Source organism: Podarcis raffonei, chromosome 2 (assembly GCF_027172205.1).
Source record: "Podarcis raffonei isolate rPodRaf1 chromosome 2, rPodRaf1.pri, whole genome shotgun sequence".
In the NCBI taxonomy this organism is placed as follows: Eukaryota; Metazoa; Chordata; class Lepidosauria; order Squamata; family Lacertidae; genus Podarcis; species Podarcis raffonei.
Window position 1 is genome coordinate 49,648,068 of NC_070603.1, and position 25,995 is coordinate 49,674,062.

General features: G+C 40.1%; 1 protein-coding gene across 1 annotated transcript in view; it reads left to right on the plus strand.

The window, feature by feature from the left end:
* The window catches only part of DOCK2 (dedicator of cytokinesis 2), a 263,188-nt gene that overhangs the window by 9,750 nt on the left and 227,443 nt on the right, over nt 1-25,995 (plus strand). Inside the window, exons 2-14 of the mRNA XM_053376513.1 lie at nt 5,269-5,352; nt 9,441-9,481; nt 11,935-11,990; nt 13,070-13,166; nt 14,559-14,707; nt 15,181-15,316; nt 16,674-16,828; nt 18,319-18,400; nt 20,227-20,362; nt 22,343-22,418; nt 22,888-22,955; nt 24,103-24,228; nt 25,539-25,663. Of these exons, the coding sequence (XP_053232488.1) occupies nt 5,269-5,352; nt 9,441-9,481; nt 11,935-11,990; nt 13,070-13,166; nt 14,559-14,707; nt 15,181-15,316; nt 16,674-16,828; nt 18,319-18,400; nt 20,227-20,362; nt 22,343-22,418; nt 22,888-22,955; nt 24,103-24,228; nt 25,539-25,663 (1,331 nt within the window). The remainder of the gene's footprint in view (nt 1-5,268; nt 5,353-9,440; nt 9,482-11,934; nt 11,991-13,069; nt 13,167-14,558; nt 14,708-15,180; nt 15,317-16,673; nt 16,829-18,318; nt 18,401-20,226; nt 20,363-22,342; nt 22,419-22,887; nt 22,956-24,102; nt 24,229-25,538; nt 25,664-25,995) is intronic.

Genomic DNA, 25,995 nt, shown 5'->3' on the forward strand with positions numbered 1-25,995 from the left:
AAAAAAACACAAAACTAACTTTTTTTCACATTATCACCACATATGTTAATGGAGCATTCTTCCAAAAGAGATTTGACAGGCACCCTCACTTTTGACTTTCAAGAATCGCCTGAAGACCTTTCTAGCTGTTTCTTTTTTTTATTTTTACTAGCCAGTCACTTTAATTATTATCTATATTGTTTTTAATGGCGCTTCATATTGTACACCACTGCTTTCATAAAATGTTGGTATAGATATTCTTTTATAAATGAATTAAAAATAAATAGGAAGTGAGCAGCACATTTCTCACACTACAGTGGTACCTCGGAAGTCGAACGGGATCCATTCTGGAAGTCTGTTTGACTTCCAAAATGTTTGGAAACCAAGGCGTGGCTTCTGATTGGCTGCAGGAAGCTCCAGAAGCCATGGAAGCCGCGTCGGACATTCAGGTTCCAAAGAATGTTCGCAAAACGGAACACTCACTCCCGGGTTTGCAGCGTTCGGGAGCCAAAACGTTAGACTCGCAATGCGTTTGGGATCCAAGGTACGACTGTATAGGTATCTTTTTGCTAAATGCTGTGGTATTAGATAAATAAAGTATCGCACTTTAAAATGATTTTCATTTAAGTGGAGGCAAGTGTTGGAAAAGTTGGATTTTTTTTTTAGGGCTGAGCAACTAAGGAGACTTCAAGAGTTTGAACTGGAATATAGGTGGCTAACCTATGATCCTCCAGCTGTTACTGGGAGTTGGCAATTAGCTGGAAGGACACATGTTAGTCACCCCCAAATTAGAAAACGGCTGTCCTGACTGTATATACTTGATTTGTTAAGTCCATGGAAACATTCCAAAAGTTCACACTGAAACCAGGCCAGGACTCTGAAAGTTTAGTTGTTTTTCTTTTCCCTGTTAGCATCATTGATTCTCCTCCAGGAGCTTTAAAAAACATGATAATGAAGCAAGCATGGATCACAAGCAAGTGCCACAAAAGGAAGTTGTGAGACTTCAACTGTGGTTTATATATTCAATCCAGGACAGCGCTGAAAAAGTAATGTGAATCAGGTTTCATCTGCAGAGGTCCCATTCTTGTCCCTCTTCTATTTTTTTTGAGGGGTGTGTGGGGTGGGGAGATAGTATTAATGGATTGTAATGCAGAGGGCGAGGGTTGGATTTGCTTCCCCCCAGACATGCAAATTAAAGAAAAGCCATTTCTTTCCGAGAAAATGTCTGAATTCCACCTCCCCCCGTACAAAATGGAAGAGCACTTTGAAGAAATTTCTACACATATTCTCTACCGTTTTTGTTGTGGTGGAAGCTGTTCCCCCCCCCTTCCTCCCCCGGTGAATGATGCTGTGTAATGATGCTGGGCCCAGGACACTGTGGAGCATGAAAAATGGGGAGAGAGTTTTGATAGGCTATCTGCATAAGCTTCAATACAAATACAGTGGTACCTCGGGTTAAGTACTTAATTCGTTCCGGAGGTCCGTACTTAACCTGAAACTGTTCTTAACCTGAAGCACCACTTTAGCTAATGGGGCCTCCTGCTGCTGCCGCACCACCGGAGCACAATTGTTATGGGCTTACTATCATATTTCTGTGAACAAGACTGTGACAATACCTTGCCAAAATGTTGAACTTGACAAAGGTAGTTTTAACAGCCCTCAATAGGGGCTAATGGTTGGGAGATTGCTTTGTGATGGAGGACTACTCTAAAATGGTCAGAGAAAGGGACATGGGCATACCTTCTCCCACAGCTCCCATAAACTAGGTTTCTCTGTGTAAAGAACAGAGTAGTCTGAGTTCAGTTTTGGGGGCTTTGTAAGCTAGCAGCACTGGGTGAGTGGGCAAGTGTTCCTTGCTACAGATCTGATGTAGGGTTGCTGTTTAAGCTGTCCATGACCACCTCTGCTCAACCTACCTATCAACAAATTCTACAAATTTGTAAGTAAACTCTGTTACAAAGCACCTTATGTATCCAGTGATCCCTCCTTCCAAATGAAATCAAACCCAGGCAGTTCTCACTGCTCAGGGAAGTGGGACACACATAGCCACAACAAGTTGTGCTAACCAATAGTAAAATCAGCTGTGGCATCTTAAGGATCAGTAAATACAGTGTGCCATGAGCTTTCATGGCCCGGAAAAATGTTGTTTTCAGCTGGCAGACATACACACACGCACCTCTGCCAACTCAGGATGACACTTCCAAGTATTTGACAAGTGGCACTGGACTGCAGAAGCTTACGCCACAATGCATTTCTTTGACCTTCAGGTGCCACAGGACCTGTTGCTTTTTACTACAATAGACATCCAGCTGGGAATTGTTAACCGATAGGAGTTTTAATGGGTCCTACCTCCTCTTTGGGATTCAGGAATTTGTTTATAGTGCTCTGTATATCTTGGCTCCAACAAAACATTCATGTTCCTGCTTTATTCCCCCTTTCCCTTTTTTAAAGTAAAGAAAAGAAACAGGACCTTTGTACTTTCAAATGACTTTAAGCTGTAAGTTTCCACTTACTCAGAAAACATCAAGCTTGCAAAACCACTTCCTTTGTCAGTTGGTTGATGTCACCATACTAACCCTTTGTAAAAAGAAAAAAGAAAAAAAAGGTACCACTGGGAAGCAATGCAATATTATGTTAACACAACCATGCTCTGAACTTTTAGGGGTTTTTTTTCTTTAAATGAGCACGACGAGTAGTGATGGCTTAAAGGACAGAATGCACTCCCCCTCCCCTTCATCTGGTTATTGAAAGCTTATTTTAAATGCCAAAATCCATAGGAAATAGTTTAGTTGTTGGTATTTATTATTGTTGTTGTTTTGTTTCTTATACCCTCTCATTCAAATCCAGGACAGCTAACAATAAAGGTATAGCTTTTTTTTTTTTAAAAAAAGTACAGTGTGACAAGTCAGTATTTGTTTGATTCTCATTTGTCTTAGATTGCTACCCAAATATTGGATCATGGAAATACATTATCTGCATATTCTAGCAAATCCCTCAACTGTCCTGATTAAATCGGGAATCATGTTATGGGGGCTGTGCTCTCACGTGGAAACATGGCACCATAAGGGGCACATTCTGGTTTCCGTGGCAACATGTTGGAGGGTATGGACTAGCAGTGTGCAAGTACCTGTATACCTTTATAGGTGGTCAAAAGGCCATACCCAGAAGTCAGAGAGGGTGTTTTTGAGAGGGAGAAAGAGAACCTTAAGGTAAACTTTCCTCAGCTGCCAAGGCTACAGCCAGCTGCGAGGTTGGAGAAGGAATGGTGAGGAAGAACAGAACAAAAATGGAAGACGAAGTGATGTAAAAGCTAAAGTACTTAAATATTAAACACTTTTAGGTTGTTGTTCATGAAACTGACCATTTTGTGGAAGGGTCACTGTTTTAACTTAAGAAGAATGGAACACAATGTATCACAAGAACAGCTTAATAAAACATGGCTATAGAAATTGTATTGAGCTGGTACCATGATTAGAACTAAATTACATCAAATACTCTGGATATCTGAATCTGGGTCACAGGGTATGTTTAGAGTTCTAAAAGGGGCGGCCAAATGTGAGAACAAAATGCACTAAAGTTTTGTTTTTAATTGTTGCTGAGATATACTGTTTTTGTTTTGTTTTGTGGCTGCTATAACTTGAAACAGCCTTCTGTGGCTTTTTCTGTATTTTGGCCAAAAGCACTGGAAAGAATGCCAAGATTGATTTCTGAATGGCAGCGAATTAGGGGGACAAGAGGAGAACTCAGAACAATTTGAAGCTATTAAGTGTGTTCAAGACTTCAGTAAATTGACGCTTTAAGGCTATTCTGCCCATGCCAATTTATTTAAGATTGAAGGCCCAATTCTCACTTTGGAACAAGTCTAATTCTCACTCCTATCTTCCAAGTTGATTTAATAAAAATTGCAGATTTGCTTTACAAATGGTATTATGCTTTGGCTTAGACAAGCATACTTGACAGTACATCGGCTTGTATCCAAAAGTGCTGTTTCACAAGCAGAAAGCACATCAGCTCAACCAGTGCAAGATTAATACAGTACCGGCTTTGAGGCAGGCTGCCAATAACTATGGATGCTGTATTATTTGGAGTTTGTATGGTTTTATTCCTATAATTGTTTTATAATTGTTTATGAAGTATTTCATTACCCTTTGTTTACTGCTCTTGAGTTTTCAAAACAAAATGTTTTGAAAAATAAAAGCAGTTTTGAGAAATAAAACAGTAAACAAATTAAAAAGGTAGCTCTCTGATCCCTCCTCCTCAGGTGCAAGTCTCTCTTAGTGTGTGGTTAGAAAACAGTCTATAAAGATTGCCACACCCTTTAGTTGCTTTATTTTGGAGACATATTACTTCAGCTTGCTATCTGCATATATTTCTTATGATTGATATTTCAGGTGTGAATTTCCAATTTCCACATTTTATGGAGATGTCTTTTGCAAGTGAGGCAGAGAACTGAACCTTCATATTCAGTTTATTTAATATTTATTGCTGTGCTTCTATGTAAAATAATGTTGACTCTCAAAATAATCTTTATAATCCCATATTAAGTTGGATCACATGCAATGCTAAGATATAGCAGGGCTGCCATACGTCCTGATTTTCCAGGACATTCTTGTAGCATTTACTAAAAAAACTCAACAACTTTCGGGTTGTCTTGGATCTTACTTTTTGAAATATGGCAACTCTAAGCTATAGTTTGATGTTACATGCATGAGCTTTAAAGGTTGGGCCTTCCTTTCTGATATGGCTGTTTTGAAGAAATCAGAAGATTTTGCTTTTGCTTTCAACTGTCATTACTTTATTATGTCCAAAGTCAGACAGACTGTAGCTAGTCTTAACTATGGTTTAGGAAAGCAAGGCAATTTCAAACTGGAGTTGGTGATTCTGGTTTGTCTTTTTAAAGCGTGCTTTACACTAACCACAGTTCTTTGTTCGGATCTAGCAAGCTTCCAAATTTCTTGTCACTGCACCAAAGGAGGAAAAGGGAGTGGGTAGCAAGTAAGCAAGTTCAAGGCTTGCCCCCATAAGCACCAAATTGTGGTTTAGCATCTTGTCTAAAACACAGCTCTTGTGTTTAAAATGCTAATTTGATTGAATCCATAATAGCTTATTCTGTATTTTCACAGCTTTAGCTGAAGGAGTGTTATTTTTAATGTAAATAAGTATATAGGGAAATTTTTATTTTGTCCACTGCGTCCGCCCCTTAGTGCTGATGTAGTACATGTTGTTGATACTATTTCTGTTGTCTGTTTAACCGTAATAAAGATTGATTGAGTGATTGTATTTTCACAGCAATATCCAATTTCAGAGCTGCAAGAGTGCCACAGCTATCTCTGCATATTGGTGATGTAGTCCATATACTGGAAGACTGTGAAGGTGAGAAATAATTTTTGGTTTGTATCTTGCATCATCACATTGAGTTATGAGCTCATTGGAAATAAAAAAATCCTGAGACAATGCTTTTATTACTGTTGTCTCGAAACATGCAGCCATCATGCCTGCATATTTAGAAGCATATTTGTTCCCTGAGTGCATTTTTGGTGAATTAATGAGACATTAATGAGATTTTACTCTTATCCAGATGTGACTTACCTCCTTACACTGAAACTGTGATGTCTGTATTATGAATACAATTATATGAGTTATTAGGAGTGAAACTTGTTTAACTTGTCTCCTTTTTTCCTGCTTGTGAGTTTTATGTGTGGGTTTTGTGGTAAAACCATCAGAACTAACATAAGCAGAAGAACACTTCGTAATAAATAAAAACAGCCTTAATTCTGCTAGTGGTTTTGGTTAAATGATAACCAGAAATGTTTTATCCATAGTTGTAGCCACAAAGCAGGCTTTGTAGTTTTGTGGCGAGAGATACCAACATATGAACTCAAATAAACATGATTTTTAAAAATACGATATATTAACTATGAAACAGAGGGAGACCTTCTGGTGCTCTTGTGCCCATGCAGCATGTGCACACTGAAATATTCAGTGTGACTGAGAGGCTGAGGAGCTGCAGTACTTACTCCAATTGATTATCTAGTTTGACTGCAATTGCACATGTTTGTTTAGTTAATGAGTCTTTCACATTTCCTGTTTTTCCAAAGCTTAGTTTGCTTTCCAAATGATATTGCCCAATGCCTCTGTAGCTTAGCAAGAGTCTGGGATAGGGTGGCCAAACAAAGTATGGTTAAGCAAGGTTGTTGGGTTCAGGCATGGCACCAAAATCATAGGTAAAGCAAGCTATGGCTGGTATGCTGGCAAGAAACCATGGCTTCTCATCATTGTTGCCAGAAAAGAAACCATGGTTAATCTGCTAGGCTAGGTTCGGACAAATCATACTTAGGCTAAACAAACCAAGGTTTAGTTATATGTCTGAACCAAACCAATATTTAATTTGCTCTGGGCTTTTCTTAGTAGTGTTGTATAATTTTAACCATCTGGGGGGTTTTTTAATTAAAAAGTTTTGTGTTGTAACCCACTCTGGGTTCAGTAGTAGGATAGTGAGAAACAAACAAACAATCTCCATGGAATGGCCATGTTCTCCATCTGTTTGAAAGGTGGATGAGAAGCAGGAGAGTGACCTCTTTCCTTGTCCTTCACTCTTCAACCAAGTAGCACCTGTGGTGGTAGTTCCATGCAGCAGCGAAAGTAGGTTTCCCTTATTATCTTGAAGCAAAAAAATGTGATTTTGCTCTGTTCCTTTTTAATTCAGAGATTTTTTTTCTTATTCAATCTCAAGGGATGGCATTCTTTCAGGGGTTATAAAGCTTGAGAAAATGCAACTTTTGGATTTCATAAATGCACCGTTAACATATGAAAGTTGTGTGCTCAGAAATGAAACACAAAACTGCTGGACTGAAAGCCAGTACTGGGGAAAAATGAGATGGCAGAGTTAATCTGAACAAAGGTGGACAGCCCCAGAGAGATGTTCTGTAGGTTTATGTCACAGATGAGATTAGCGCAGATATGAAAAAGTTACTCAATGTGTTTATAACATATTTCTTACCAGAAGAGGTCTCTCTTGAGCTACAAACATTGACCTGAGAGCCTTAAAAAGCATTTTCTTCAAAATATAGTTACAGTGGTACCTCTGGTTAAGAACTTAATTTGTTCCGGAGGTCCGTTCGTAACCTGAAACTGTTCTTAACCTGAGGTACCACTGTGGCTAATGGGGCCTCCCACTGCTGCTGCACGATTTCTGTTCTCATCCTGAGGTAAAGTTCTTAACCTGAGGTACTACTTCTGGGTTAGCAGAGTCTGTAACCTGAAGTGTCTGTAACCTGAGGTGTCTGTAACCCGAGGTACCACTGTATTTCAGGGAGAGTTAACTGACATCTCATAAGCAACATTATGTCTGCAGGGTGTTTTTTTTGTGTGTTTTTTTTCTTTTTGCCTTGGGTCCTGTGATTCACACATCATACCTTGACTGCCTCATCCTGTAAAGGATGTACTCAGTGGTGCACTTAGGTAATTTTCGACTCTAGATTTAATTTTCTTGTGGAGGGACCATTTTTAGATGGTAATGTGTATTACGCTGCTTGCTTCAAAATCTGATAAGGCAGCTCTAGTGTGTTTGGATGCCCTGGAAATTCCACAGGGTGTGTTTCAAATATTTCCCCCTTGTGTGTTGCCCTTCCCCATTCTCCAGAACTGCCTCAGCTTCCACTTCTGACAGTTACCAAAGATGGATGAGTGTCTGGGTTCCTTATTTTGTTTTTTTGACCACTTGCCAGCGAGCTTCCAGGTTCAAAGAGGGACAAGCTAGGATGCCAAACGGGGGAAGTGAGGCACTTCTGATCATGCTGAACTGTCTCACAACAGTAAGAGTTCCTGGCCACCAAAAGTTAACATCTAACTTTTGCCTTTTAGCAACTATTCTCCAGGCCTGTGCAGAGCTTGTCTGAGGCCTGGGATGGGAGTCTTGTTTTGGCATGACAGTGTAAGTCCAGCAGGCCATGGATGAGGCCTCCCCGGCCTGCTTATAGCCCTCTGAGGCTTGGGGGCAAGTATATCTGGCTGCCCCCACTGCACAGGCCTGATTCTAACAATCTACTAAGTGATTAGTGGCCTAACCCTATAGTGTTAAACGTCTGACTTTGAGGCTGACAAACATGGCCTTTTTGGGCTTTAAGTGTGCCTTGACACGATAATTAATACTGGCCGCTAAGGGAAATGCTTGAGCTTTTTCCCATAGCAGAGAAGATCTGGCTATGCTGCAACATGGCTGTACAGCAGAGCTTCCGCCGTGTCCTGGATGCTGTCGGTGAAGCTATGCTTAGGCTCAGGTGGCTTTTCCCTCTAGGAAATGACTGTCAAAGCAATTCTGGCTCCTACTGGTAGATTATAGTCTAGTCCGACAGGCCTACAAGGCAAAGCAACCTCTGAAAAGGATGCTGTTGTGCCTCCTGACTGGAGGACTGAACAAGACATGAAAGCTATAATCAGAGCACGGGGGGGGGGGGATCAGCTAGGAGAGAAGTAACATTGCTGCTCGCCCCCCAACCCAGATTATTTTGGCATGTTGCCCTCTCCCCTGCACTATATATACAATGTGGTTACACGTGAAGGAGAGAAAATTCGGGGGAATTTTAGTTAAGAAAAATGGTAAGCAGGGAGCATGAAAGAGTTGCATTATATTATGCACACAGTGTGTGGAGAAAGTGGGAACAGATAATTTTTTCTCCCTGTCATCATACTGAACCCTGGGGCTGCCCAATGAAATTGAGTATTGAGAGATTCAGGGCAGAAGTACTTCATACAGGACACATAGTTGAACAGTGGTTTTTGCTTCCATAAGATGTAGTCATGGGCACCAACTCAGCCTTTTGAGGGGATTAGACAAATTCATGGAGGATAAGGTTATCCATGGCTCTGAGTCTGGATAGCTATATATTACTTCCGGGGCAAGATCAAACTCCAACGCTCTTCTAAAATCTTTAAAAAGGCAGATTTGGTTCATAAAAGGGATTTATGGCATGAACCCATCACTGGTGATTTTTAGAAGAACTCTTTAGATTTTTTAAAATTTGCACCCACTTCCTTTTTGTTATTTGGTGTGTCTTCATTAAGTTGTGTCCTGAGGATTTACTGCTCATCAAAGGGTGTAATGTGGATTTTAACTTTATTCTTTTTATATTGCTATGCTAATTGTGTAAATTTTGTGTGCCTCCTTGCTTGGGCAATTGCCCTGAAAGGCATTTATGAATACTTTATTATGAACAAAGAAACAAACACAAATACATACATACATACATACATACATACATACATACATACCAGTGATCTTCTTTCAACACAATTTAATCTATGCATACCAGGAAGTAAACTGCACTGTGTTCAGTGGGACTTACTCTCATGTAATCGTGCATAGGATTGCTACCCTAGTTTTGCAGAAATTGAACGAATTGGCTCAATTTGGACATTGAAAATCATATAATAAGTAACTATGGTTTTGCTTTGACTTTTAGGTTGGTACAAAGGATACATTGTAAGACATAAAGGGGTAGAGGTAAGATTATTCTTATTGACTTTATTCTTTTTTTGCTGTTGATTATCTGTTTGATTATTTTTTTTGTAATAGACTATTATTTTATTATTTCTTTTTAAGTGTGTGGAGTTTAATCCTGAGAAGAGTCACTGAATCTATGTCAGTGGCCAATATTTCAATAAGGAAATGAATGTTTTTGTACTATGAGAAAGGTAGATTAAATAACAAATAATGGATTGACCCGCGTCCAACTAGTCGTATACACTGAAGGGATCATGTGTATCACAAATTGCAGTGCCCTTTAGCTAATTGAAACTGATGTAGCTGTTAAAAGCAAATTATGATATAGCACAAGATAAAAGTTGAAGATCCTAATAGGTTGGCTGAAGCCTAGGGACATACCTGAAATCTTTGAGCCAAATCATTTATTTATTTATTTGCACCAGGTTTTTTAACCACACTTTCATTTAAGCACCCATGAGGCATCTCACAACACCAGAGTATAAATCACAAAAGTAAAAATACAACCATGACAATAAAAACGTAGGCATAACAGCAACAGCAGTATGATAAGACATCTTTGTGCACAGGTAGAACACCACAGCCTCTAAGGAAAAAAATGCCTGCCTAAAATGGAGTACATTAGAACCAGTACTTTGATTGGATCAAGTCATGCCCTTCTGCAAATGGAAGGTCTTCCTGTTTTCATAAGGGATTCTGATCTAGCAGTGCCTCTTTCAGAGCTATTTTGCAGCTCTATAGCTGTGTATCTTCTAGTTCAGCTTTACCCTATTACTAACCGGCATCCCTTTATTCCTGCAGTGCCTAAGTTCCAGCTGACATCTGACTGTGTGCTTTTGTTTTTTACATTTAACAACCACTTCTTAAGTTGCTTTGTTCCCTTTGGTTTTTCCCCATTGACTCTGCCCATTAGGCTTATCCCCACATGACATTGAACGTAGCTGTAAGTACAAATGATTGTGTGAAAGAGCGTAGACTTGATTTGTACAGCTCAGTTATTGTGTACACAGACACTACATTTGTTGAATTTAACACATGAGCACCCCTTTTCATTTCCCGTTCCCTTCTTCTCTTATGTGCCGATTTAAATATTTCCCTTTCCCCTCCCTTCACTGACGAGCATTGGCATGAACATCCTGGTTTGTTTAAACTTGAATTCCCCTCAGTTTAGATGAAACAGTGAGCTCAGGTTTAATGTCAGGATAATCCAGGATCTGAGTGACATTTCAGTTTTTCAGCTTGACTGCTGATCACAAGAGGATATGTGTATCATGTGTTGTATTAAAGAGAAGATTCACAAATGGATCTTAGGCTACATGTTCCATCAACATGATTAGCAATCACGTGGTTAGCAAAAAAATTTAAATATGAAGCAGGATATAATGGTCACTGCAACACTCTGGGAGCGAAGGTTTAAGACTCCTCTCTCCAGCTGCAATCTCAGCAAAACCACCCCACTACATGGTAATAAGCAATAGGAAAAAATGCTCAGTGGCACCAAGGCTTCAGCTACCTATCCTCTCAGGCTGTGGTGCTGATCAGAATTGTGGTCTCCTGCACTGGCCTGGTATTTAATTTTTAAGAACCTAGCGTGTGACTGCTAATCCTCCTGTGTAACTGAATGTGTTGTTAGGCCACCAGACCCACAGCTTGTAGACAGAACCATGACAAAAATACTTTAATAAATAAACTCCTCTTGAGCCTCGTAGGTATTATAAAATATTATATGAATGGAGATGCTACCTTGAATGTTTGTACTTTGGTGAAGTCAATGGTTCCTTTAGATGGAGACGACTACTCCATTTTCTCCAGTATTATCTCTTCCAGCTAGCAGTGGCTTTGAGGCCTGAGGCAGAGCTCTTTCAAATAACTGGCTTTTTGAAACATTTAGCAAGAGATGGCTCTGGCTGAATCTGCATAGCTGTCAACTTTTCCCTTTTCTTGCAAGGAATCCTATTTGGAATAAGGGAATTTCCCTTTAAAAAAGGGAAACGTTGACAGCTATGTGAATCTGGGACCTTCTGCTTGCAAAGCTTGTGCTCTACCACTCAGTCAAAGAAAAAGCTGGTTTATGGAACCAACACTTGAGTCAGGCGTCAAGAAATTGTTGAGGATGAAGAAAATAGGTGGACGTTCGTTTGCAGTGGACAGGACTCTATGAGCAACCCTGGTAATGTGTGAACTTGATCTGATGCCCTTCAGATGTTTTGGCTGGCTGGAGCTGCTGGGAGTTGTAGTCTAAAACATCTGGAAGGCCCCAGGCTGGGAAAAGTGGCAAATGGTTAATAATTTAACTCCGTACATAGTAGTTGCAGCTACATGAGAATAAAACTCACCAGAGTTTTATTCCAGAACCTCTATATATCAACCTACTTTTGGTCCTTTTAATTTGTCATAGAAGAAATGTTCGGTACAATATAACAAATGTGCTTTCCCCCTTCTTCTTCCATTAGGGAATATTTCCAAAATCTTTTATCCACATCAAAGAACTTTCTGTTGAGAAAAAAAGGTATTTCATTGAGATAATTCTTTTGAGGTATATGTCAGCGGATGGGAGTATTATAGCTAAAATCCCCCATGTGATTGATGCTGAACAGCTTGGCGAAATAATTTCTGTAACTAATGCTTGAAAGGGTCCTTTGCTAAGAGTGATCCTTATCGTCTGATGGGAAAAGCTAGAATGTGCACACCCAGTAGCTGATAGGCAAAAGATTTGTAAGGTGCCCTTTCCTAATGACAAGGAGGGTGAGGGGTGCTTGTGGCTGGTGTTGTCAGTCAGGTAACAGTCTGGCATAGTAGGACCCTGGACTGTTCCAAGTTAGCAACTTGATTCAGTGTTATCTGCAACCAGGGCTGGCCCACCTATGAGGCAAGGTGAAGTAACTGCCTCAAGTGGCAGGATCCACAGGGGCAGCAGATCCAACCGCCAAGAAATGCCCACTGTTGCTGCCACTACACTACCCCCTTGATCCCAATGTGGAACTTTACCCCCTCCCCCCATTCCCCTCTTCTTCTTTGAAAGGTTGGGGACGCCATTTTGTTGTTCATTTCAGGTGCCAAAATTATTATTATTTATTAAATGTGTATCCCACCATTCATTTGTAAATCTCAGGGTGGTTCACAGCATAAAAATACAAGAAAATGTCTCCAAGACTTGTGTGCCTCTTAGCCAAACTAACCCCATTTGCTTCTTCCTCCTTCCTGAAGAATGGAGAACCTTAAAGGGGTAGTCTTTTGGTCTGGAGCCTAATACTCCACCTCCTTCCTGTCAGTTCCCTCTGGCGTGCTGTGCTGGCAAGTGTGAGGTTCTTGGTGTAGAGGGGCTTTCTCACAGAGGAAATCAGCCTGGCCAGAGTTTGTGTGTGGCTGTTTTCGGGGGCTTCTAGCTCTGGAATGTGAGGTTTAAGAGGCTCCAAGCTGATTGGCTCAGCCTTGGTGTTAGGCCTGGGTCCATTTGTGTCCTTCTAGCACCCCCTGTGTATTTTACCATTGATCCTTCTGATCTGGCTGACCGTTCCTCCTCTGGGCTGGATTCTGGGCTACCGATCAGAATCACACCATTAAACCACTGTTTATCCTTTTGTTCAGAAATGCAGAAAATGTAATACCTGCTGAGATTCCTTTGGTGCAAGAGGTTACCTGCACACTTTGGGAATGGGGCAATATCTGGAAACAGCTCTATGTGGTAAGCAATCTCTCGGATAGGTCTATTACTTCAAGTATTTTAAACAAAAAGTACCTCATGTGAATAAAATTATTGATTGCAGGCAAAGAAGACGTTAACAGGGTTAGGTGCTATGTTAGCCTTATTTTGTAGGCTTAATTATGGATATGCCAAGTGTTTAAGACAGTGATTTGTCTTTCATTTCATGAAAAGAACACTCCTTTGAAAGAGACTATAAAGAATCAATCCCTTCATTGAAGAGTTTGCTCTTTTGTTAAAAGCCTGCCAGTATAATTCCACTTTGAGTTTTATGCTCTTTCAGTCTCTTACTGACCTTTAGTACGCAATGCAGGAATGTGCTCACAGTAGGAGGTTGAAGGCACCTGTAATTCAGAACCTACTACTTTTTGCTTATAGGGAAAAGCTGCTATTATATATTTCTAAACAACTTGTCTATTTTTAATGTGTTCCGACAGCCTGCCTAATTCAAAGAAAGGGAATTTTGCGTGCCAAAGGACAGCACTACTGCACAGTGTATTTAAACCTTAACAGGAAGTGCCATTATTATAAATAGCCTCTCTATACTGCGTGTTTTAGTTGCCACAATCAGTGGTGAAAGCAGTGTGACTCAGTGGCTATAGCACTCTGTCAAAGGCACAAATAAGAAACCTAAAAGCTTTTTTTTCTCTTCTAGCTGAATTTCACCAAATAAAAGATCCATCACACACACAAAACCAAATTAGAAAAAAGAAAGAATCTTGCAGTGGGTGTGGTACTGCCAGGTTCCTCTTAGGCCATGCAATAATATTTCTTCCCTTGGTGTGGTGAGGTGTGACCTAGGCCACCTTTTTCTGATTGACAAGCTTGGCATGATGGGGTTTAAATTGTGCTGAGAGTAAGGGTAGGAATAAGAACATAGGAAGTGGCCTTACAGTGAGTTAGGCCAAGAGCCCATCTAGCTTAGCATTGTCAGCACTGACTTGTAGTGACCATTCAGGGCTTCAGGCATGGAGTCCTTCCGAACCCCAGCTGGGGAAGCCAGGGATTCAGCTGGAGACCTGTGTATGCAAAGCAGATGCTCTACCACTGAGCTATGACCCTTCCCTGTGGGTTACACCCTGGGGAATCCTGGGGAATCAGGTCTGCCCTTGTTACCTCTAATTTTCACTGTTGCATCCCATCTCTCTGTCACCCTGTAGCATAATATGCACCAAGCCTTTGTAAATATGATAACATTAGTTTTATATGCACTGATTGGTTTGTAGCTTTCGAAAGTAGGATGGTTTTGCTTTAATACCAGAGGAAAGATCCTTATTTTTCTGCAATCCAATAATTGTTTAATCCCTGGAATAAAAGCAAATAGTATTTGAAATTTCAGATAAGTTGACATCTGAAATGTGTTACATGTTTCAGGCAAACAAGAAGGACCGGTTTCGACAAGTACAATCTATGATGTGCGAGTTAATGGAGTGGAGGTCTCAGCTTCTCTCAGGGACACTGCCCAAGGATGAGCTCAAAGAACTGAAGCAAAAAGTCACTTCCAAAATTGACTATGGCAACAAGTAAGTTCTCCAGTTCTGGCTTACAGCTACTGATACAGTTCAAGTCAGTGTATGCTGCAAGCTGGGATATTTCAGAAATGTTAACAATGATTGAGTTGGGTTTACTATTGCTTTCAAAAATGAACTCAGAAAATCATAGTGATGTCATATTGTTCTAGGCAGGCATTTTTTATTTAGATGTGCTTGTGTTTAATTTTAAAGTGTTTTCATTCTTAAGATTTTTCACAAGGCCCGTCAACCAATATATATAAATTTGAACACCTGATGTGCTGTTTCATGGGGATGTAGACATTTTAAAAGTGATTCCTAAATACATATTAAAGCATAACATATTTAAATATCTAAAGACAAGCATGAGCTTCAGATTATTTAAATGCTAAGTGACTTGGAAAGGTATGCTTTTATAAGGTGGTTGATATGAGCTCTAAAAAACAAATAAGGTTACTGATGTTATTTCCTCTTTATGCTTACAGGATACTAGAGCTAGATCTGATAGTTAGAGATGAAGATGGGAATATCTTGGATCCAGAGAAGACCAGTGTCATCAGCCTCTTTCATGCTCATGCTGAAGCTACTAACAAAATCACAGAACGGATTAAAGAGGAGATGGTATGAAGTTTACACACCCATTTCTGTGCTTTCAAGTAGAAGTTTCCTTTCTCATGAGAACCTTATCGTTTTCTGATTTTAGCCAGTGAAAGCTTTTTCATCAACAGATTGTGTACATTGAGAATGTTTTGTATAAAGTGTCTTTACTATGTACTGTACTGTTAATTTTTTATTTAAGTTTTCAGCTGCAAAGGATACCCCAATTAGCACAGATCACTGCTATAGAGACAAAAGAAAATTCAAAGTCTGATACGGTGACAAATAAGATTTCAAAAAGTTAGATGCTCATCTCTCGCTTCCTGCTCCCCAAGACCATTCCTTTTAGCCAGCCAAGTAGCCTTATTTTACATTTGGAACTTACTTGATCATCTGTTGGTGTGTTAAAAAGCTTCAGTCCTCTTGAAGCAATAGCTTTCCAGGCTCATTATTACGGAAGCAGCAATTGCACCATCTAAACTTTGACACTTGGATAAGTAAGCGGTATATAAATAGCAGAAATAAAATAAACAATGACAATGTCAGGTCTATTCCTGCAGCCTAGTTCCACAGTGACATGCTGTGCTACTTCTGTTCTTTATAACCCAGGATTAAGCTGCCAGTGCATCTCACCCTCCTTGAGAAGACAAACTTGGTGAGCTTATCTGTCGCTGGGTGGATAGAAGTCATTATCTACTGGAAGGCTTGAGCCCACCCTTTGAATTAGTGCTTAACTTGTGTGGAAATACCCTTAATACCCTCAGATAGTTATTTAATGTCATTAATAAGTAACAAAGACCGAGCATCATTTTAAAAATCAAGTGCACAATAAATGCCACATTGATAAACTGATAGCGTGTCATAAATTATTGTATAACCAGCAGATACAATACAAAATATCTGTTCTATTGAAAATGCACTTCTGGTTATATCTGTAAGTATGTTGGACTTGGAAAATGATATGGTGCCCGATGACCTGCTTCCACTGATGAAGACCTCTGTCAGAGGAACAGAAAGGGAGACCATCTCCAGTTTTTCATCACGTCCCCCCCCCCAGCAACCCCTCCAAATCTATTATGGAGGATTGATGTGACCTTCTGGAGCAGGGAATTGCCACCCTCCCTGTTCCACTAATGGATGTTTTGCGCTGGAGGAGGAACACCCATTGGGTGCCACCCACTGGTTTCTCAAAATATTCACAAAATCAGTGCATCAATTGTTGAATTTGAAAGCAAAGGTTTCTGCACCTAATAAATATAGTGGTTCAAGTTGTGTACTGTGGCCAAAATGATGCATTACTGTGAAACCTAACACAGAGGAGGAGGTAGGTTCTAGGTGTAGTTTGGATAACACTATCTTCTTATGATTTGTTCATACACAGTCAAAGGATGAATCTGATTATGGGACCTACTCCAGAAGCTCTTCATCCCCCACTCACAGTCTTTATGTCTTCGTGAGGAATTTTGTCTGCAGAATAGGAGAAGATGCAGAACTTTTCATGTCACTCTATGATCCCCAGAAGCAGACAGTTATAAGGTATGCTGCTGTTTTGCTGGTGTGAGGTGTCAACCTTCCTTGCCAAGCTGACAAGTGTTTTTAGGATAAATGTGTGAAGTCTAAGAATGATCCCTTGAAAATGAAAACACACACACGTTTCACAGCTTAAAGAGATTGCAAATTGTCAGGTACTTTAAATAGACTTTCACACTATCAATGAGAATCTTTGCAACTGTAATTTCAGTGTTCATTAGGTGTTTTGGACCCCTAAGGGAGAGAACAGTCAAAGAATCGAAGACAGAATGAATATTCATACTATAAAAGAGAAGGGGAAAAGATAGAACAGAAAAGGAAAAAAACCAAAATGTCTACAGTTAAGCATTTTAAGTAGCTCTGGGAGGAAGAACAATATAAAATAAGCAATAAATAAATTATATTAGTATGGAATTCAATTGCATGATAAGCATGTTCCAAAATATTAAGGAACGAGGTAATATTGGGTCTAGTTATTTATTACATATCTTTAAATGTGCAAAAATAAACTGAACAATGGAGCTTAGATGAATTTACACTGAGTACACTGAGAAGCTTCACATGACTCTGGTGGCTTGCAGCATTTGAACTTATCCATGCTAGTGAATTCTTTGACAGAAGATTTGGAAGGTTTAGTATAAATAGTATACCAAGCTAAAATAGTAACATATAGAGCCAGTAAGACAGCATGATCTCTTGGAAACCACCATTCTTTATTGCTTAGATCCAGATTTTGTTCCTGCTGACTGGAGCATCTCCTGAGTGGAGCTGTGCTTGGGGGAAACCAGGCTATGAATCCAGGAACTGACCAGGATTGTTTCCTCTGAACCCATCCACAGGATCCAGTTATAAAATTTCACAATACTGAAGAAAGCTATACTCTTAAATATATAAAGTATTTGCTTTTATGCTATTGTAGAACTAAACACATTTGAGTGCTTTTTTTCTTCTGGTCTGAGCTGCCTTGTGCATTCTTCTTTGAATTTGATCTCATTTTTGCACCCTTATTACTTTGGAAGTATTTCCAGGAAAGTGGCCTTTGAACCCCTTCTTAGTCTAAAATCCTGTGAATACTTAGCTAGAAATAAACTCCACTGAAGTTAACGGTATTTATGTCTCAGCAGCCATGTGTAGGATAAGACTAGAAGGAAGATACTTTTATGTCTCAAAACCATTAATGGGGCCTTAGCTGCTTATCCATTATATCCATTTTTTAAAGTACAGACACAATATATTTTCAACCTTATTTCTTGCTTAATTATCTAGACACCAGCCTTCACGGCATGCCATTATTTTGTCTTTAGAATGTGCTTGTCAAAAGCAAAGAATGGGGTATATATCTGAATAAGAGTCAATTTGTAGAAGTGGCATTGTCAGGTGTTCAGATTTGTGCAGAGCAATGTGTATTATATAATGTTATTCGCCAATTATGCTTTGTGAAGCTATTAGATGACCCAGTCATACAGAGTATAACATGATGTGTTCTTTTTAAACAGTGAAAATTACTTGGTGAGATGGGGGAGCAAAGGTTTTGTGAAAGAAATCGACAATTTCAACAATCTGAAGGTGGTTTTCACTGTGAGTAGCTTATATCTTTACTATAGTACTTAACTGCCAGTGGCATTTTTCTGGAAAGCTTATTGAATCAAGCATTTTTCAAATTTTGTCACATCTCCAGGATGTTCTGTTCTATATTTTAAACATTATTAGATTTTCAGGAGACAGGATGGAGTGTCTAGTTTAGTCCTGATATTTAGTCTGACTTAATATACCTAATACATGCAGAACTGTATGTGGCCCAGGTTGAGAGATGTCTTAGCCTGCAGCCCTATACAAATTTACCTGAAAGAAAATGAAAAGAAATGTATAGGATCATACTGTCAGTATGCTCATCAGCACAATGATAGACACATGACTATGTTTCTGAAAAATTGTTCAGCGTATTATCAGAAAACTAATGCTAAAATAATAAACAGCAACATTTCTTAGCCCAGGATACATAGAGGAAACATTTCCACGCATCTGGAACATTAGTTCCAAGTCTAAATCCTTGGGGGTCTACGCTGTATTAAACTGCTTTGAATTCAACTTTGCTTTCAGCTCCATTTGCACTCTTCATCTCTTTCAGGATGAATAATATGCCAGTGTATTTTGCTTACATTAGATACATGACCTAGTAGAATAGATGCTGGTCAGGACTCAGCAGTAATTGACCCGTATGATATTAGCTTGTTCGTAGCTATATTTGGCAGAAGTTAATACTGTAGTACAGGGAAAATACCTCTATTAATCTTGTAGACAGATGTTACACTAAACAGAAGAGGTGATTGAAATCACTGAGACATACAATTCCTATTCTGATTACTCAAGGACATCAGTAAATTATTGCTTATGCATATCACCCAGGGAAGAAAAAAACCCTTATTTGGCACCAAGGGACCAATAATATTTCCCCCCCCCTCCAATACAAGCTTAATGAACTTGTGGCTGTTCAGTTTAATCATGTTTAATTTTAGAAAAAGCAGAATGCATAGAAAACTCAAGGCCAGTCAGCGAAACCTGTGAACACTCTTCCAGGAAGCTTCTCTCTTAGAACCAGATACTCTGCAAGATTTCAAGACTACTTCTTGAATTCCCCACACCACCCTCCCCAGTTTAAAAAGCAGCTGGGGGATTGGGCTTGTGAATTTTTGAAAGGGACATTTCTATTTATCTCCTTAGTTTTCTTATCAAACTCTTGAAACAAATCCTCAACTACAGTTTAACTTTGGATGAGTTTAAAAATCGGGGTGTTTTTTTTTTTTTTTTGCAGGGGGCGGGGGTTGAGGGTGGCATGTAAAACCTCCAGCTCAGAGCAAATGAAAAGTTGAGTATGAGGATTGCATCTGCAGTCTTTTAGGTTGCGACCCTAATATGCTTACAAAATAGTGTGTGAATGAATTGTATATAAAGACTTCTGAAAATTCACCTTCATTTTCAGAACTCTGAGATCAATACATTCGGTTCCTTCTCTCTCACACACCCCACATGCCCTGTTAGAAAGGTCAAACTGATTCTGATGTAGCTCGTCATTTGCTTCAGTGAACTTGAAAGTATTTTGAAAGTGTTGGATCAAATTGGGTGAAGGTCTGCTGATTGATTGATCATGCAGTGACTTATTTCTCAAGGTGCTTCACTGACTTCACTTAGCTTCTTGCTTTGAAGTTGATGCATACTTTGAATCCAGATTTCATGTCAGTCAAATCCAGTTTTCTGAACTGATGTTTTCCTTTAAATGAAAACATTTCCTTTCCATTATGGACATATTCTTGCACCACTCTTTGTACCTATACATTATGAATCTCTACATGGTATGGAATTTCATTGTGACTCTTGTAATTGGTCTTTGATTTCACAAATATCAGGATCTTGGAAACAAGGATCTCGGAAGAGAAAAAATTTATTTGATTTGCCAGATTGTACGGGTTGGAAGAATGGATCTTAAAGACAGTAATACAAGAAAATATACCCAGGGCATAAGACGACCTTTTGGAGTGGCAGGTAAGAAAATACTTGGACAGGATCCAAAGAGGGTTGCATGGTCTTCCTCAGGTACACTGCGGCTTTTAAACTACTTTTTGTCTTTTAAAGCCCCGACCCCTAAAAAGCTGCCTCTGAAAGTTGCGGATCCTCTAAAGGGGCATTGTATTATGCATAAAGGGCTGCCAATGGATGTGAAAATTGGCAACATTGTTCCTCCCCACCCTGTATGTGGGAAGATACGTGGGGCTGTAACTGGCTGTCATATTCAGCATACACCCATTGAAATGTTTCAGTGGGTCTACTCTAAGTTTGTCATAGTTTGTCATAGGCATACAGCCACTGGTGTAAGGTGTCTCTGGATCATGACTCTGCCCCCCCCTTTAATGATGGTAGGTCAACATGAGTCAGTGTGATGCAGCAGCAAAAAACCCTAATGCTATTCTAGACTGCATCAACAGAAGTCTAGTCTCCAGATCAAGGGAAGTAATAATACCACTCTGTTCTGCCTTGGTGATACCACGCCTGGAATACTGTGTCCAGTTCTGGGCATCACAATTTAACAAGCTGGAACTTGTGCAGAGGAGGGCAGCCAAGATGATCAGGGGCCTAGAAACTAAACCTTATAAGGAGCACTTGAAGGAACTGTGTATGTTTAGCCTGGAAAATATAAGAATGAGAGGAAATATGATAGCCATCTTCAAATATCTTAAGGGCTGTCACATGGAGAAGGGAGCATGCTTGTTTTCTCTTGCTCTGGAGGGCAGGATTAGAACCAATGGCTTCAAGTTGCAAGAAAGGAGATTCCTACTGAACATCAGGAGGAACTTTCTAACAGTAAGAGCTATTCAGCTGTGGAACAGACTCCCATGAGACTCTCCTTCCTTGGAGGTTTTTAAACGGCGGTTGGATGGTCATCTGTCATGGATGCTCTAGCTGAGATTCCCGCATTGCAGGGGGTTGGACTAGATGACCCTTGGGTCACTTCCAACTCTATGATTCTATGAAAGAGTCTAGAACTGAAGAAATAACTGAAGTTAATACTGGACATTAAACATGGAGTTATAACTGCTCTGCTCGTGGAATGCTCATAAGCGAAACTAAGAAAGTGGCTACCTAAATTTGATCAGGGTGGTGTTGTTAGGTGAATGTGTTCTTTGAAGCTCTTTAGTGAACATTCACTTCAAAAAAGTTCACAAAACTACAGTAGTATGGGCAGGATTGTGGCAGAGAAATGGAAATTTGTGTGTGGCCTTTTGTTTGAGATATGTACGTGGCATGAGATCTCCTGGGTGTGGAAAAGGTGTACAGGATGAAATGCTTTAAACAATTTTTTGGGGGAATACCTCAGCATAGGATGCCACATTGGAGTTTCATAGGGTAACAAAAAGAAACTGTAGGGATGTAATGCACATAAGCAAAAGCTGAATGCTAATGTATTATTTAAGAATGCACAACGAATTAGCTGTCTCAGCTTCCTTGAAGTCAAGTTAATTACCATCTACCTAGGGCTCTGGTATTTATTGGCTGTTCTTCATTGCTACATGATTAAATTAATTGATGAGGCAGGAATCAGAGGCAAATAATTTAATTAATTTTGTAAGTTCTGAATAATTGAGAACACACAAAATGTTTTCCCTGGTTATAGATCAGCATCACAGTAGGAGAAACTTCCTTGGCAGCAAATTGGCCATACTGAAGACTATGTGTTTTGTTGGATTTGGACAACACTGCAGAGTTTGATATTGTTAGAATGATTAGACTTGGAGTACACACTAGAAAATGAAACTTGCATTTAAAAAAAAATGTGGAAAAGTAATTACATTTGAAGCTATTTGGAATGAATTTGCATAATAAGCTTGAGAGTATAATCTGCAGTATAATACTTGTCTACAGTCCAACTTGATGAAATTGATGAGGTATTTGATCCTAACAAGAAGAGGAATTGTTTGTCCATTTCTTTCATGCACATTTGGACGGATTTTTTCTTCCCCACCCCAGTTATGGATATTACAGACATCGTAAAAGGAAAAGCAGAAAGTGATGAAGAGAAGCAACATTTCATTCCTTTTCACCCGTAAGAATTTTTAATTAATTAATTAATTTTATTTTTTTATTGCATGTATATTTCACCTTTCTTCCAAGGCGCTCAGGCTGGCATGCATGCTTCTTCCTCTACATTTTTATCTGTACTACAACACTGTGAGGGAGGTTAGGTTAGGCTCTACAGGTGTATTTGGCTGGAGTCCCACCACAGAAGCCCTGTGCAAAGCCTTCCTTGAGCATGCCCCCTAAGCCCTCAGCCCCAAATTGGCTAGAGAGAGAATTCCCAGAACAGTGCAGAGGGAGGGAGACCAGGGATCGCTCCTTCTGGCATAGCACAATTTTGAATTCCTCCCATTGTTGCAAATTCAAGCATTGGGTGGAGGAAATGGAACAAGCATTTGTGCAAACATCCTCCAATTGTGCTTCCTGTTCAGCTTACTGCATGCTTGTATTAATGGTTTATTTTTATAGATATATTTTCCTCCTTCTTTTTCCTCTAGAGTGTCAGAGAATGAGTTCTTGCATAACCTCTTAAGCAAGGTCACAACACTCAAAGGTGATGGACAAGGTAAAGCATATTGGTGTCTGCTCTTAACCCCCACTCACTTTAACCTAAATAGGATGGCATTATTGACAGACCTTAGGACCAGTTTGCACTTCACCTGGTGCCAAGTTGAATGCCTTAGCAGGCAAGAATTCTATGATAGGCACTCTTATGTGGGCAGGTATATGTACTTAGATTATGATTTGCTTAGCCACAGCAGCTCACATAGAAGTGCTGGTTCTTACAAATAGCAGCAAGCTTAAGCTTCTAAGACAGATGTGCTGTCACCTGATGTAAGCGGTGGGGAACTAGATGGCCAGAGGGCTCCCCTTCCCAGTGGACCAAGCTTCACAGGTGGGCAAGGTCACCTATCTGTCAGTCACCTGATGGCACAGTGACAGCAGGTCAGCCTTTTTTTGCACAGTGTTAGGGAAGCCCTGATGTCTAGTTTTCTGTGCACAGTGCTGTGCAAGCTTTGATGATCAGCTGATTGGTACCTGCAACCCCACTATCACCAAGCCAGATCTCTACCTGTTCCACACCTAGCATCTTGTGTGGGGCCGATAGACATGGCTTAGCCAAAATGCCCTCATTGGTCACATAGAGATGCCTAACAGGCCCTATGAGTTCCTTGCTGGAAAGATGTGGTTAATGTAACTATGCCCGTAGATTTGTGGCTTGTGAACTAAGGTGTCGTGGTCTCATTGCTGAGGAACAATGTGCAGAGCTCACCGGAGTGGGAGATCAGCCAAGTAGAAGAATCTCTGACATGTACTTGCCTGGAGGCAGAGGCAGCATCCAAAGTCAGGTCCAGTCCTAGGGGTGGATGAACAGCAATCCACATAGTCACACGGTCCAGGGGTCAGGGAATCCGATGATCATGGGGTGAAGGGTCAAGGAATCAGCAAGGTAGGGCCAGAAACTACAAGCATTGTTACCAGCATCTGAATGCTGCTGGAAGCTCTGCTTAAGAAGGCTGAAGCCAGCTGATTCTCATCAGTGCCTTCTCCTCTGTGTCCTTGAAGGCTGATCAGCAGCAGGTGGAGTCACTCCGCCTTCTGATTAGCAGGTTAAAGTGACTCCTGGCCCATGGCACAAAGTACCTCAGCAGGCTTTTCTTAAAATGATAGTCTGCATTGGACTATAAATATTGTCTTCTTTTCTTCTACAGGGCTATGGGTAACTATGAAAATGCTTGTTGGAGACACTACTCAGATTAGGAAGGACTACCCTCATCTTGTTGACAGAACAACAGTCGTTGCTAGGAAGCTTGGTTTTCCGGAAATAATCATGCCAGGTATGAGGTTGTTTGCTTCTGCTTAGAAGCTGGCTATTTTCTTTTTACAAATGAAACCACCCAAAGAAAGTCTGTTCTGAGGTGCTGAAAGCAACAGTAATGTTTTTACTGGGACTTTTATTTCTCAATTTTCCTATAAATTAGTGGTAATGCCTTAATGGGATTTATGGAACTTCATGCCCTGACTTCCTCTTCTGTTGCAATACTCCGAGACCAGCTTCACCACCCATATTTTTCCTGCTGTGACGTTGCCTGGGGTGGTTCTGCAATTTGGGGTGGGAGGGTGGCACCACAAAGGTGATAAAGTGTGCTGTGAAGTTGCGACTTCCACCATCATGCTTCTTAGAGTCTCACTGGCTGGTGGTTCCAATCCCCTGCCACAAATGGCTCCTGAGTGAGATCAAAAGGCAATTGGCTTCATGATGACACAGTGACACCAGAGTGAAGGCAAAGCTTTCTGTCCTCATTCTGGATGCAGCTGGTAGTGGCGAGGGGGAGAGAGGGAAATGGTGCCTCACAATCACTGCAGCCACTGTATGAATACTGTTGCCCCCAGGACCATGAAGCAGGCAGTGGTGGTGAAAAGGGTGAGTCAGAGTGCTGGTTCATGAAACCCTTTGCCTGTGTGTATTTCCTTCATTTCAAGCCAAAAGAGTTTTGACAACTTTTCAATCAACCCTATTTTTAATTCCTTAAAAAAAATACAACAGACAGTCATCCTGTATCAAAAGCTGCCTTGTGCTTCTCTTCTGTTTCAAAATTAGTTTGGTGGTAAAATGGTCCCATTTGCAGTCAGTGACTTTCCCCCATCCTAACTTTTGCCCCCTCCCCTAAAATTTGAAGGGGAGTTTTGCTTTGTACTATTTCTTTTAGGTCTCTGCCTTGCAGAGTTGTGTTGTTTTTAAACCTATATTTTGTCATTTTTACTGTTTGAGTATAGACCACCTTGAAACTTACACAAAAAGTGATTCACAAATTAAATTTACAGCAACATGTTACTAATTGCATAGTTCTTTCAAATCTGCATGACACTCTTCCCTCTAGCTGGTGTGCCTTTGCTGTTCTTCACCAGGAGGTGTCATTGTAGGATGAGAATTACATATCGCTGTAGAAGCATTGTCAAGCTCTTTCCTGACAAGACTATAAAAGTTTGATAATAGACATCAAAGCCGAATTTCATTTTCTCCCCTGAACATTCACACTTCAGTATATCACTGAGTAGGACAAGGCATGGATATTATGCATTCTGTAACCTTAGCTGCTTCGGTCCTTTCTGTCCTGGTATCTACCTTTTTGCATTTCTTTCATAGGCGATATAAGAAATGACATCTACATTACCTTGCTAAATGGAGACCTGGATAAGTCTAATAAAACTTCACAGAGAAACATAGAAGTCAACATGTGTGTCTGTGATGAAGATGGGAAAGTGATACCAGTAAGTGTTGCTCTCTTGTGTGCATATTGAAGATGAACAAGCACAACTTTTCTGTAACCTCATTTCCTAAAGCTTGTGCTGCAGTTCAGATCTGTTGGTTTTGCTCTGTTAGCATTTATAAGCTGATGAAGAGCGCTTGATTCAGAAACTCAGCACACAGAATTCTTCAGCCATAGGTGTATATTGGCAAGCCATCTTATCCCAGTCATGACATATTTTGAGAGATATGTTTGCACTTGATATATGAGGGGGTAAAAAAAGTCGTATAGATGCAAGTTAGCCTAAATAGATTGCCATATGTTTTAACTGTTGAAGTTTTAGTAAGATTTTAG